This window comes from Sarcophilus harrisii, chromosome 2, assembly GCF_902635505.1.
Source record: "Sarcophilus harrisii chromosome 2, mSarHar1.11, whole genome shotgun sequence".
Lineage (NCBI taxonomy): Eukaryota > Metazoa > Chordata > Mammalia > Dasyuromorphia > Dasyuridae > Sarcophilus > Sarcophilus harrisii.
The window spans coordinates 127,471,237-127,486,697 of NC_045427.1; the positions used below are offsets into that span (position 1 = coordinate 127,471,237).

A 15,461-nucleotide genomic window follows, 5' to 3' on the forward strand; every position below is an offset into this window, starting at 1 on the left:
AGAACATCACACATTGGGCCCCTCTAATTGTTAGAACACTTTTCTTATATCATATTTAAGAGCTGCTTTTCAATTTCTACTCCCCGATCTTAGTGCTGCCCTGTGGAGCTAAGCAGAATACTTCTAATCCCTCTTTCAGAAGACAACCCTTCAAATACTTAAAGACAGCTAAAGGTTTGTATTCTCTAAACAATCCATATTTCTTGAAATATTCCTCTAATGGCCTTTCTTTCTATATTCTCACCACCCTGGTGACCTTTGTCCTCCCTGTGAAGCTTTTAAGCCTCACATCTAGTCCTAGGCTTCAAATCCAAAAGCAATTTCCATGATTTTAAAAGTGAATCACTGTAAGAGAATCCTTTTCCAAAAGGCCACTTGCTGAAAGGCCATGAACCCTATTATTTTTGACTTTCAAAATGATGAAGCACTACAGGGGACTCTTGAAGGAGACTACAGTTCCCCTGGAGATCTCCAGAACAAGACATGACAACTACTTAATAAGTAACTCAAAATTCAATACAGCTTTGAGAATTGTAAAGCAGTTTGTTCGTGATAACTCTATCAGGTTAGGTAATCCAAATATTGTACCCACTCAATCAATTAATAAACATTCATTAAGTGCCTACTGTATTCCAGGCATTGGGAATATAACAACAAAAAAGGAATAATTCCTATTCTGAAAGATCTTACAATCTAATAAGGAGGACAACAAGCACATAAAATAAGTATATACAGAATAAATATAAAGAATTTAAATATAGTTTGTGAAAGAATGAATTACTATCTGGAAGGTAGCAGGAAAGTTTCAAGTAGAAAGTAATGCTTGAGCTGCATCTTGATGAAAGAGAAGGATTCTACAAGATTAAAGAGGGAGCACATTCTATGTATTCAGAGATAGTCAACTCAAAGAAATGACTATTGGAAATGAGAGATGGAGTACCATGTGTAAGAAATAGAAGGAAGAAGTTTGGAAGAATCACACAGTGAAGAGAAAGTAATACATCATGAGGATGGAAAGTTATGTTGAAGCCAGGTTTTTGAATGCTAAACAGGGCAGTTTATATTTTATACTGGAAGTTGGAGAGGGGCACTAGATTTTATTGAGCAAGAGAATGAAACAATCAGTTCTTTACTCAAGAAAAATTCAATTGGCAGTTGTGTGGAAGACAGATTATAAAGAGAGGAGACGTTTGAGACAGAGAGATCAATCAGGAGTCTTGTACAATAATCTATGTGAACAGTGATGAAGGCCTAAAGTAAGGAGATATTAGAGTGAGCAGAAAGAATGAGTCAGATGTGAGAGATGTTGAGGTAGACATGTATAGATTTGACAACTAATTGGAGATCAATCCAAGAATAGTTGTGCTTTAGAGAGAAAAAGAGAAGTCTAGAAGAGGGAAGGGTTAGAGAAGAAAGATAATGAGCTCTGTTTTAAACACGTAAATTTTGAAAAACCTATGGCACATCTAATTTGAAATGTCTAATAGAGGAGGGCAGAACCAAGATAGCAGCATAACAGGAAGAGCAGCTGAGCTCTCTAACACAACTCCTCCCTAAAGATCTACAAAGTACACCAAACTTAGTTCTGATTGTGAATCTGAGGGTGGAAATTACATTGACTCATATTTTCAACCTGAACATCAAAGGGAAATTGAGAAACCTGCAGATAGTGGGGATGAGGACTAGTCAGCAGTGTATGTTGCCACATGGAGCATTCCAATGTCAAAAACTGAAAGCAGACCAAGGCTTTTTACTAGATTAAAAAGAAGTCCCAGACTTGGATAGATTTCAGAAAAAGAAATTGAACAAGCTATAAATCAATGCCCAAAGGAGGGAGGAGACTATGGCCAAATAGATTTACAAATAAGTTTTATAAAACATAAAAAAAATTCAATATTATGTAAGCTGTTTGAAATAATAGGAAAAAATAATGAGTTTCAACATATTCCTTCTATATACACATTTAGTGTTAATATTTAAACTATGAAGGGTCAGATAGAGAAAACTATAGGCCTTTATCCTTAATATTGATTTTTAAAATTTAATTGAAATTAATAAGGATTCGGCAGCAATATGATCAGACCCTATGACAACAAATTTGATTTATGCCAGTAATACATGGCTATATCAATATTTGGGATGCTATAGACATAATTGACAATATTAATAGCATGAATGACAAAATCATATTATATTAATAGATACCTAAAAAAAAACTTTTGACAAGATACAACACAGATTTGTTAAAAAGAATACCAGTAGCCAGAAAGCATAATAAAAGGATCTTTGTGATAAATAGTATATATCTAAAACCAAGAGTCAACACTATCAATAATGGGGAATTAAATAAAGGCCTAGAATTTCTAATAAGATCAGGCATAAAGCAAAGATGTTCATTTTTATCATCATTATTTGATAGTATTAGAAAAGCTAGTTTTAACAATAAGACACCCCCCAAAATTGAAGGAATAATCATAGTCAAAAAAAAGAAACAAAATTATCTCTTTTTTAAATGACATGATGGTTAAGAGTAATCTGGAGAGTCAACTAAAAGTCTAATTGAAATTATAATAGCTAACATTTATACAGTCATTACATGCATAACATGCACTTTTAAAAATAATTAATTCATTGAAACAATTTAAAACTTTAGCAAAATTGCAGGATATAAAATAAACCCACATAAATCATTAGCACTTCTGTATATTATCCATAAGACCTATCAAAAAGGAAAGAAAGGGAAATTCCATTTAAGCTAACTATGGAAAATATAAAATATTTAGGCATGTACATACTCTTACATACAAAAACTGGTAAAGAAATACAAAGGCTAATAATACTGTTTATAGATATTCAACACACAGTAGCAAATTAATCTAGCAGCATAATGATAAACCCAAAGATCCAAAGATTATTGAGGCAAGAAGTCACTATTCAATGAAAACCACTGGGAAAACTGGAAAGCAGACTGACAGAAACTAGATATACTTTAATGTCTTACACTAGGACTTCTTAAAAATTTTTATACTTATAACCCCTTTTCACCCAAGAAAATTTTATGTGATCCCAGGTATATAGGTATATAAAGTAGGTATACAAATAAAACATTTACTGATAATAAAATCATAATTTCATGACCCCCACATTCAGTTATAGGACCCCATATGGGTCACCACCCACAATTTAAGAAGCTGGGATATATACTATACTAAGATAATTTCATAGTAGGTACTTAGTTGAGATAAAAAGGCTAACATTATGGACAGAAGCAGCTATACCCAAAGAAAGAACAGTGGGAAATGAATGTAAACTGCTTGCATTTTTGTTTTTCTTCCCAGGTTATTTTTACCTTCTGAATCCAATTCTTCCTGTGCAATAAGAGAACTGTTCGGTTCTGCACACATATATTGTATCTAGGATACACTGTGTGACATATTCAACTTGTATAGGACTATTTGCAATCTGGGGGAGGGGGTGAAAGGAGGGAGGGGGAAAGTTGGAACAGAAGTGAGTGCAAGGGATAATGTTGTAAAAAAATTACCCAGGCATGGGCTCTGTCAATAAAAAGTTATTTAAAAAATAAATAAATAAAAGAGCATAAAAAGGAAGAAAAAAAAAAGACTAACATCATAAACAAATTAGAGAAGCAAGGAAGAAATTACACATAAGATTTATGAATGGAGGGAAAATCCATGAATAAATGAAAGATAAAATTAATCACAGTAAATAAAATGAACAATTTTGATTAAAAAAAGATTTTTTTCATAAATAAAATCATTTTAGCTAGAATTAGAAGAAAGTCAGGTACATAGGAAGAACAATCTTTGTATCAAGTTTCTCTGATAGTCTCATTTATAATATATCAGAGAATTATTCAAATTTATAATAATAAAATTCATTCTCCATTTGCTAAACGGTCAAAGGATATTAACATGCAGTTTTTAGAGGAAGAAATCCAAGCTGATAGTAGCTAAATGAAAAAAAAATTAAATCACTAAAGTGATGGAGAAATGAAAATTAAAACAATTCTTAAGTACCATCTCAACCTCTTCAGATTAGCAAAGTTGGCAAAAAAAAAAAAAAAAAGGAAAATGATAAATGCTGATGTGGTTATGAAAACAGGTACATTAATGCACTATTGGTAGAGCTGTGAACTTGTACAGTCATCCTTGAAAACAATTTGAAACTATACCCCAAAATATGCAACTTGAAAAGTGCATGCCCATTCAGAGACTACCACAATTAAGCTTATACCCCCAAAACAACAAGGATAGAGGAAAATAAATTATACATACAAAAACTATTTATAGCAGCTTTTTGGGGTGGCAAATAATTGGAAACTGAAGGGGTGTTTATAAACTGGGGAATGGCTGAAAGAATTATAGCATGTAAATGTGATAGAATATCATTGTGCTGTAAATCATTTGATGAAGATAGTTTCAGAAAAACCTATGAAGACTTATATGAACTGATAAAAAGTAATAGAAGCAGAATCAAGAGAACAATATATAAAATAATAATAATATTGTAAAGACAATTTTGAAAGACTTGGGAATATGTATCAAATATAATTCCAGAGGACTCATTATAAAACATGCTGCTTACCTCCCAGTAGACATGATATAGACTCAGAATACAGAGACATTTTGTAGGCATGGTCAGTGTAAGAATTTGTTTTGCTTGACCATACATGTTTTTAATGGTGATTTATTTTTTCTTACTTTCTCAGGGGTATGGGAAGAAGGAAGAGAGAAAAGGTGGATTTTAATTTTTTAAAAAATAATAATTAAAATAAAAAGAATTGCAGAATTGGTGTTCCAGAAAGAGTTTGGGATAGGACATATCAATAGAACTCTGAAGGACTCACAATTATACCCATGACATTGTTAAGGTCGTTGAGAATGTATAGGGAAAAAAAAAAAGAAGATCCAAGACAGAGTTGACAATACATAAAGGCCATGATATGGATGATCTTAGAGTAGGAGGAATTGAGGCACAGAAATATTAAGTGAATTAAAGAAAGTTAAATTTTAGAGTCAAGTTTGAACTCTGGCTAACTTCAAAACCAAGAATCTTTCCATGATATCAGATAATTTTACATGATATGTTTCTTTCTAAGCATGAAACTCATTCTTTATATAACTATACCTGAGCAGTTCACTCACATTTTAAAGCATAAAGAATCCCAACAAATCAACACTTACTTGAATCCCTTTATGCCATGTCAAAACATCATCATTTTTCTAAAAATGGAAGAAAAACCCTTATGCTCAAGCACTTGTACTAATGGGCCATATGCTTTGCCCTGCATTCTGGTTTCCCAAAACTATGTATGTCTAAAGAAGGCAGGAAACTAAGGTTTGGCCAAGATGATTTAGGGCCCACCAAATAGTTTTCGTTTCATTAAAAACTGATTAGTCCCAGTAGATAAAGCACTGGATTGGAGACAAGAAGTCTCAAATTCAAATCCTGCTTTAGAGAGTTACTAGTTATATGAGGCTGGGCAAGTCACTTACTTATCTCAGTCTCCATTCCCTCAATTATAAAATGAGAATGATAATAGAATCTATTTCCCAAGAATGTTGTGAGACTCAAATGAGATCATACTTTTAAAGTGTTTTTTTTTTCAAAATTTAAAGTACTCTGTAAATGCTAACTATTATTATTTATGCTGTTGTTATTGTTATAAATTAAATTGCTTTTTTAAGAGGCAGAGTGATATAAACTTAGAAAACCTGAGTTCCTATCCTAATAACCTCAGGCTTTTCATTGGTAAAAAGAGAATAATATTGCTGACTCTACTTACCTCACAGGGCTGGTATGAGAAAATCTTAAAGAGATATTTTTTGAAATATGACTTTTGTCTCCAATGAGCTTTGGTCTTTCCTTTGTCTATCTCTTGCTTTGTATTCTGTCTATATTTTAACTCTTTTTATGTCTCTTTATGACATTATTCCCAAGACCAATTCATCACAAGGTCTCAATCACTACTCATATTTATTATTCTGTAAGTTCTACAAGAGTAAGAATTATATTTTAGCAAAATCTGCATTTTTTTCTCAGAAACCAGAATAATTCTCTATATAAAACAGGCATTTCATGTATATATCTTGGCATTATAATGATGATGTGTTCTGATTGGCAAAGAAAAATAAACGGACCCAGGTACATATGAAATGTTCTATATTATGTCTAATGAAAAGTATTCTTAATTACTTAACATTTTGACTAATCTGAATATGGCTTTCAGTTAAGATGATGACATAAAAGATCAACACTGGTAAAAATGACTTAGAATGTTAGGTCAAATTAGCAATAGAATCCTCTAGATGCATTGTACACTCACATTTTCTGATCGCAGCTTCTTGGCTGGACACCCACCATCTATAGGGTGGAGCATGTAATAAAGTCGGACTTTGCTTGCATGTTTTCGACTCTGAAAAAAATTGAAAGCATAAATGGGTGAGAAGGAATTTCATAAACATGACAATTCAAGAAGAAAAATAACAGTGAATTGTATTTGTATTTGACGGTCTACATTTAAGTCCTGGGTCTGTTATTTGCTGCCTTGCTAACATCACTGAATCACCCTTTGGCTTCAGTTTTCTTATCTGGAAAATAAAAATAATGCACTAAAAATCATCTAAAGTTCCTTGTTGTTTGACATTGCAGATCCTTTTGTATCTTGTAGAGCACCTTTCTCCTAAAGAAACTTTCTCATAAAAATGGTACAGTGGATAAAACACTAGACCCTCAGTCAAGAAGGCCTGAGTTCAAATCTAGCCTCTGATGCCTATTAGTTATACTACTCTGGGCAAGTCATTGACTCTATTTTCTTCATTATAAATGGGGAATATTACTAGCACATACTTCCAGAATTGTTGAAAGAATAAAAGGAAACGATAGTTTTAAAGTATTTTGCAAACTCTAAGGACCTATATAAAAGTCAGCTATTAATAATAGTAGTATTTAGCAAAATGTCTGGCTCAGAGAAGGCACTTAATAGCTTTTATTGATTTTATTGTTAACATGTTACCTTCATAAAAAGCCAATGAGGTAGATTGTATGGACAGTATTGTTCCAGCTTTGCAAGAAAAAGCCATGAGTGCTTAAGTGATTTACAAAGAATCACACAAATGGTATAATTTCAGCTTTGGAAAACAGAAACAATGTGGAAATTTGAAAGTGATTGTGATTTTTCCCCTTGAAGAAGAAAAAGCAAGGAATAGGGATGGAAATGTATTATTATTTGATTTGAAACATGTAAGGAATTACTGCATTAAAAATGGTAACCAATAGTGGCTAAATACAACTCCCCACCTTATGATCCCTCATGGAGCTTCCCAGCCATTAATTTGGGAACTGTCATCTAGTCATTTTCTTATGCAAGATGCCCTTCTCTCCAGGGTCTTGTGATAGAAAGAACAGTGTATTTGGAATCTAGAGAGAAGAGTTTGAAAACAAATTCTCACAAAAGTTTCATGTTCTTAGGCAAGTCATTGCTTCTTTGATCTTTAGTATTTTATTTGGAATCACAAATAACATTTTTATACTAATTAGCTCATAGTTATTAGGAAGAAAATGCTTTGTGAATCATAAAACCTTATTCAAATATAATTTATTATTATTTTAACTTTTCCTCAGTAGCAAGATAATGAGAGGCAATGGAAGAATGCATTTTCAAGCAAGTGGAGAAGATATGGAGTGAAATTATGCCCATCTTACGAAGATTTTTTTTGGTACAACTTTGAGCTCAACTCTGTCTCTGCCTAATTTATTAAGGGATTTTTGTGGCAATTTCCACTTTGCACAGTTCAATACAAACATAATCCCATTTAACCTTCACAAAAACTATAGTAATTCTTATCCCCATTTTGCAGATGAGCAAACAGAGGGTCCAAGATTATTTGATTTGAGTATAGTCATATAACTAGTATCAGAGACAGGATTTGAACCTAGAAAATACTTGTTCTATGATTCTGCTCATTTAGGAAGAAACTCCCTTTTAAATGTTTATTTTATTAAAGCTTTTTTATTTATAAAACATATGCATGGGTAATTTTTCAACACTGACCCTTGCAAAACTTTCTGTTCCAAATTTTCCCTTCTTTCCCTCCACCTCCTCCCTTAAATGGCAGGTAGTCCAATACATGTTAAATAATATGTCAAGTCATATATATACATATATATATATATATATATATATATATATATATATATATATATATATATATATATATACCTATTTATACAGCTATCTTGCTGCACAAGAAAAATTGGATCAAGAAGGGAAAAAAGCTGAGAAAGAAAACAAAATGCAAGCAAACATCAACAAAAAGGGTGAAAATCCTATGTTGTGATCCATACTCAGTTCCCACAGTCCTCTCTCTAAGTGTATATGGCTCTCTTCATCACTGAACAATTGGAACTAGTTTGAACCATATCACTGTGGAAGAGAGCTATGTCCATCAAAATTGATCATCATATAGTCTTCTTATGGCCATGTATAATGATCTCTTGGTTCTGCACATTTCACTTAGCATCAGTTAATGTAAGTGTCTCCAGGCCTTTCTGAAATCATCCTATTGGTCATTTCCTACAGAACAATAATATTCTATAACATTCATATACCACAATTTATTCAGCCATTCTCCATCTGAAGGGCATCCATTCAGTTTCCAGTTTCTTGCCACTACAAAAGGGCAGCAACAAACATTTTTGCACATGTGGGGTCCTTTCCTTAGGATGAAACTTCCTAAAGAATTCACCTTGAGAAAGCTCTATACTCATTTTTCCTGAGAGCCAGTCATAAGTCCAATCCAATCCCAAAGGTCAAATAAATCTACACCTTTTTCATCTGAAAAGCAGAAACTAAGGAAGATCTTTTTTCATATAGTTACATGCAGTAAAAAAAAAAAAAAGGTAAATCAATCCATTCTTGAAAAGAAATCCAACAGTGTGACCAACAAAGCAAACCAAAACAAAACCCAGTGGCTTTGGAGTCAGAGGAAGAGGGATTAACTTCTGCCACTTTCATGTGCTACCTGTGTGACCATGGAATTAATTTGATTTCTTTGGATCTCAGCTTAGTCATCTATAAAATGAGAGTTTTGAGTTAGATGGCTTCCAGGGTCCCTTCAAACTTTCAATCTATGATTCTATGATAAAGCCAGCCAAATGTGTGGTGGTTAGAAAAGATGAGTTAAATCAGCCCACGTGTCATGTAGAGTTTCATTTGTGCAGAGACTTCTGGGACTACAAGAATTTTCCTCTCCAAAGTATTCAAAGAATTTAAGTCTTGGAAGAGAGCTCATCTAATTCAAAACTCACTTTTCAGATTAAAAGCAAGTCTCAGAGCTTTGCCTAAGATCACAGAATTAGTCAATGCAGAAGTAAAGATCCAATACAGGTCTCCTTTCCATTATGACATTCTTTACATTAAAATGCTGTGTAAAATGAGCTACACATCCTAAGTAATGCTTCTAGCTCAACTTAGAGACAACTTTAGCTTTTCATAAAGGAATTACATTGGTAATCATTTTAAGTGAGGTTGGAGACCTCTCCACTTTGCACTGGTGTCAACCGTGAAAAAGGATCCCTGTAATAGAAGAGGTGCTATTCAAGAAGGGATATTCACTCAATTTTAAAAAGCCAGATTCTATCAAATATATATCCTGAAAATCCTTGAGGATTTTCTCATGACTTTACATATGTGTATATGGAAAAGGTTTCAACAATCAGTAATTTCAACCTACAGTTGACTGAAAATTCCCTCTTCAACAACTCCCAATTTTTAAACTAACAGACCTTTATTTTTCAGGTTATAAATATACATTCATTTTAAATACATATTTGTTTAAAAATCATATTGAGAAGGTATTCTCCAGTTGATAAATGGCCAAAGGTTATGAACAAACAATTTTCAGATGAAGAAATTAAAAGTATTTCTAATCATATGAAAAGGTGCTCTAAATCACTGTTAATCAAAGAAATACAAATTAAGACAACAATGAGATACTGCTACACACCTCTCAGATTGACTAAGATGATAGGAAAAGACAAGGCCAAATGTTGGAGGGGTATGGGAAAACTGGGACACTAATACATTGTTGGTGGAGTTGTGAAGAGATCCAGCCATTCTGGAGAGCAATTTGAAACTATGTTCAAAAAGTTATCAACTGTCATACTCTTTGATGCAGCAGAATTTCTATTGGACCTCTATATCCCAAAGAGATCTCAAAGGGGGAAAAAGGACTCACATGTGAAAAATTTTTGTGGCAGCCCTTTCCATAGTGGCAAGAAACTGGAAACTGAGTGGATGCCCATCAGTTCGAGAATAGCTAAATAAGATAAAGTATAATAATGTTATGTAATATTATTGTTCTATAAGAAATGACCAGGTGGATGATTTTAGAGAGGCTTGGAGATTCTTACATGAACTAATGCTAAATGAAATGAGCAGAACCAGGAGATCATTGTACATGACAACATCAATATCATATGACAATTTTGATGAATGTGACTCTTTCCAACAAAGAGATGATTGATGGTAACTCCAATGATTTTGTGATGAAGAGAGCCAACTACACCTAGAGAGAGGACTGTAGGAACTAAATGTGGATCACAACATAATATTCTCACTCTTTTTGTTGTTAGCTTACATTTTGTTTTCTTAGTCATTTACTTTCTTTTTTGATCTGATTCCTCTTGTGCAGCAAGAGAATTGTATAAATATATTTACACATGTTGGATTTAACATATATTTTAACATGTTTAACATATATTCAATTGCATGCTATCTAGGGGAGGGGATGGAGGGAAGGAGGAGAAAATCTGAAATACAAGGCTATGCAAGGGTCAATGTTGCCAAATTATTCATGCATATTTTTTGAAAAGAAAGCTTTATAAAAAGAGAATCATATTGAGAGAGAAAAATAAGAACAAAAGAGAAAAACATGAAAGAGAAAAAAAAGAAAAAGAAAGAAAAAGTGAACATAGTATGTTTAATTTACATCCCGTCTCCATAATCTCTCCTTCATTATAGATGCTGTTTTTTATCCAAAGTTTATTGGGATTGCCTTGAATCACTGAACCCCTGAAAAGAACCAAGTCTTTCATAGTTGATTGTATAATTTTGCTATCGCTACAATGTATTTTGTGATACTTATTTTGCTCAGCATCATTTCATGTAAATCTTTACAGGTCTTTCTAAAATCAATTTGTTCACTTTTTACAGAACAAGCATATTCCATTACTTTCACATACCATAACTTATCCAGCTATTCTCCAATTGATGGGCATATATTCGTTTTCTAATTCTTTGCCACCTCCAAATGAGCTGCTACAAACATTTTTGCACATGTGGGTCCTTTTCCCTCCTTTATAATTTCCTTGAAATACAGATGCAGTAGTAGCAGTGCTGATTCAAAAGATATGCACAGTTTGCTGATGGTTTTACCAAATTTGACAAATTTAACCACAAAATAAACAAGAAAGAAACCAGGGAGGTTAATAGAATCCTAAAAAAAACTTAGATATGATAGATCTCTGAATAAAATTGAATAGAGACAGAAAGGAACATATCTTTTTCTCAGCAGTATATGGCACCTACACAAAAACTAACTATATATTAGAGCATAAAAAAGCAGAAATAGTAAGTTCTTCCTTTAAAGACCATGATACAGGATGGAAATTATATTCAATAGAAGGCCAGGGAAAGAAACACTAAAAACTAATTGGAAATTAAATAACCTAATTCTAAAGAATGTATAGGTCTCACATAAAACAATCAATAATTTCATCTAAGAAAATGTCAATAATGAAACAACATACCAAAACCTATGAAGTATAGCCAAAGCAATTCTTAGGGGAATTGTATATTTCTAAATAGTTATATGAATAAAATATAGAAAGAAGAAATCAATCAATTGGGCATGCAATTAAAAAGTTAGAAAAAGAACAAATTTTAAAAACCAAATAAATAGCAAATTAGAAATTCTAACTTAAAGGGGAGATTAATAAAATTTAAACTAAGAAAAATGTTGAACTAATTAATAAAACTAAGAGTTGATTTTATGAAAAAACCAATGAAACAGATTAAACCTTTGGTTAATTTGATTAGAAAAAGGAAAGAAAGAAAAAAAAGACTAGCATCAAAAATGAAAAGGCTGAACTTACCACCAATGAAAAACAAATTAAAGCAATAATTTGAAGCTATTTTCTCCCATTGTATAATAACAAATCTGACAATTTAATTGAAATGGATGAATTTTTCCAAAAATAAAAATTTTCCAGATTAACAGAAGAGGAAATAAATTACTTAAATAGTCTTATTTTAGAAAAAGAAATTGAACAAGTCATTAATGAGTTTCCTAGGGAAAAATCTCTAGGGTCAGATTGATTTATAAGTGGATTCTACCAAGCATTTAAAGAACAATTAATTCCAATGCTATGTAAAGTATTTGCAAAAAAATAGGTAAAGAAGGAGACCTGCAAAAATCTTTCTGATACCTAAACCAGGAAGAGCCAAAACATAGAAAATTACAGACCAACTTCTTTAATGAATATCGATGAAAATATTTAAAATAAAATATTAGCAAAGATCAGCATGATACTATGCTATGACCAAGTGGGATTTATACTAGGATAGGAATGCAGGGCTAGTTAAATATCAGGAAAACTATTGCCACAATTGACCATATAATTAATAAAACCAAAAGAAATCATTTAATAATCTCAATAGGTGCAAAAAAAAAAGCTTTTGAAGAAATACAGCACTCATACCTATTAAAAACACTAGAGAGCATAGGAATAAAGGGAGTTTTCCTTAAAATGATAAGCAGCATCTATTTAAAAGTTGAGTCTCCCACTAACTGGCTTACCTTTTTCTTTAAGAATTTGGATGCTCTACCAACTTGGTGCATATACATTTAGTGTTGATACTATTTCATTGTCTATGATACCCTTTAACAAGATGTAGTTTTCTTTTTTTATCTCTATTTTTACTTCTAATTTATCTTAGACCAGAATTGTTATCCCTGCTTTTTTGACTTCAGCTGAAGCATAATAAATTCTGCTCTAGCCTTTTACCTTTCTCTGTACATAAATATCTGTATCAAATGTTTTTTTGGGTTTTTTTGTAAACAACACACTGGAGGATTCTGCTTTTAATCCACTCTGATATTTGCTTCTGTTTTATGGGAGAGTTCATCCCATTCACATTCACAGTTATGATTACCAGCACTGTATTTCCCTCTATTCTATTCTCTTGCCTGTATATACTTTTGTTCTCTCTTTCTACCCTGTCCCTCCTTAGTAGTGTTTTCTTTCTAACTCACTCTGTCTCTCTGCTGTCTCTAACTCACTCTAACTTTCTAACTCACTCTGTCCTCTATCTTTGCTCCCTTTTATCACCCCTCTTACTCTTTTCTCCTAATTTTTCTGCCCTTCCTTCTATCCATCCCTTTTCTGTTCTTTCTTTGTTCTCCTCCCACTTCTTTATAGGGTAAGATGAATTTCTATACCCAATTGAGTGATTATGTTATTCCCTCTTTGAGCAAAAACCAATGAGATTATGCTTCAGACAATTATCATCCCCCATCCCTTTTTTTCCTCTATTGTAATTCTGCTAATGTAATATTGTAATAGGTTTTTTATACATCTTCATGTGATCTGATTTGTACTATTTTTCCTTCCCTTTCCTCTTTGATATCATAACATTAGAATCCATTCATTTCCACATCTTCTGTCCATGTTTGCCCTCTGTAACTGCCCCAGTCGTAGATACAGTTCTCAAGAGTTACAGATATCACTTTCCCATCTAGGGATGTAAAAAGCTTAACATTTGAATAATATATATATATATATATATATATATATATATATATATATATATATATTGTTTTCTTTGTTTATCTTTCTATGCTTCACTTGAGACCTGTGTTTGAAGGTCAATTTTCCTGTTTAGTTCTTTTTTTTCAATAGAAATGATTGAAAGTCTCTTACTTTATTGAAGATACATTTCCTCACAATACATTTCCTCACTGAATGATGAAGCTTAGTCTTTCTGGATAGTTAATTGTTGGTTGTAATCCCTGGTGCTTTGCTTTCCAGAATACCAGGTTGTCTGCTCCTGTACTGCAGAAGCTGCCAGATTCTGGGTAATCCTGACTGTTGCTCCTTGATACTTGAATTGTTTTTGTCTGGTAGCTTGAAGATTGTTTTTGCCTTGAGATTATAGTTCTGGAGCTTTTCAACAATTTTGTTTGTGGTTTTCCTTGTGGGATCTCTTTCCAGAGGTGATCAGTAGAGTCTTTCAATGACTATTTTGCCTTCTTGTTCTATTATATCAAGGCAGTTTCCCTTGATGATCTCTTTTTTAATAGCACTTTATTTTTCAAAATGCATGCAAAGATAATTTTCAATGTTCACCCTTGTAAAATCTATCATTCCAATTTTCTTCCTTTCATTTTTACCTCCCCCCTCCCTAGACAGCAAGTAATTCAATATAAGTTAAACTTGTGCAATTCTTCTAAACATATTTCCACATTTATCATGCCACACAAGAAAAATCTAATCAAAAAGAGAAAAAAATGAGAAAAAACAAGCAAACAATAACATTAAAATAACATAAAATACTATGTTGTGATCCACTTTCAGTCCCCATAGTCCTCTTCTCTCTCTGGATGCAAATGGCTCTCTCCATCACAAATTTACTGAAACTGGCTTGAATCACGTCATTGTTGAAAAGAGCTAAGTCCATCACAGTTGATCATCACATAATCTTGTTGTTGTTATGTACAGTGTTCTCTTGGTTCTACTCACTTCACTTAGCATCAGTTTATGCAAATCTCTCCAGACCTTTATGAGATTATCCTGCTGATCATTTCTTATAAAATAATAACATTCCATTACATTCGAATACCATAACTTATTCAATCATTCTCTAACTGATGGGCATCTACTCAGTTTCCAATTCTTTACCACTACAAGAAGGACTACTATAAACATTTTTGTACATGTGGATCTTTTTCCCTCTTTTATGATTTCTTTGGGATACAGATCCAGAAGACACTTCTAGATCAAAGGATATCCACGGTTTGATAGTTCTTTGGGCATAGTATCAAATTGCTCTCCAAAATTGTAGGATCAATTCACAACTCCACCATTAGTGTCCTAGTTTTTCCACATCATCTCCAACATTTATCATTATCTTTTCTTGTCATCTTAGTCAATATCAGAGGTGTGAAGTGGTTGTGGTTCCTTAGAGTTGTCTTAATCTTCATTTCTCTACTAAATAGTGATTTAGAGAATTTTTTCATATGATTAGAAATGGCTTTCATCTCTTTGTCTGAAAATTGTCTGTTTACATTCTTGATGATATCTTAAAAAATGCTATCCAGGCTTTTTTTTGGTCATAGCATTCAGGTAGTCCAATAATTTTCAAATTGTTTTTTCTGGAT

At 32.5% G+C, this 15,461-nt stretch overlaps 1 protein-coding gene across 3 annotated transcripts in view; it reads right to left on the reverse strand.

Annotated features, from left to right (window-relative positions):
- Positions 1-15,461, reverse strand: part of ZMAT4 (zinc finger matrin-type 4) — a 542,554-nt gene that overhangs the window by 320,538 nt on the left and 206,555 nt on the right. For all 3 annotated transcript variants that reach the window (XM_031950744.1, XM_031950743.1, XM_031950742.1), the window contains exon 4: positions 6,347-6,436. In XM_031950744.1, the coding sequence (XP_031806604.1) occupies positions 6,347-6,436 (90 nt within the window). The remainder of the gene's footprint in view (positions 1-6,346; positions 6,437-15,461) is intronic.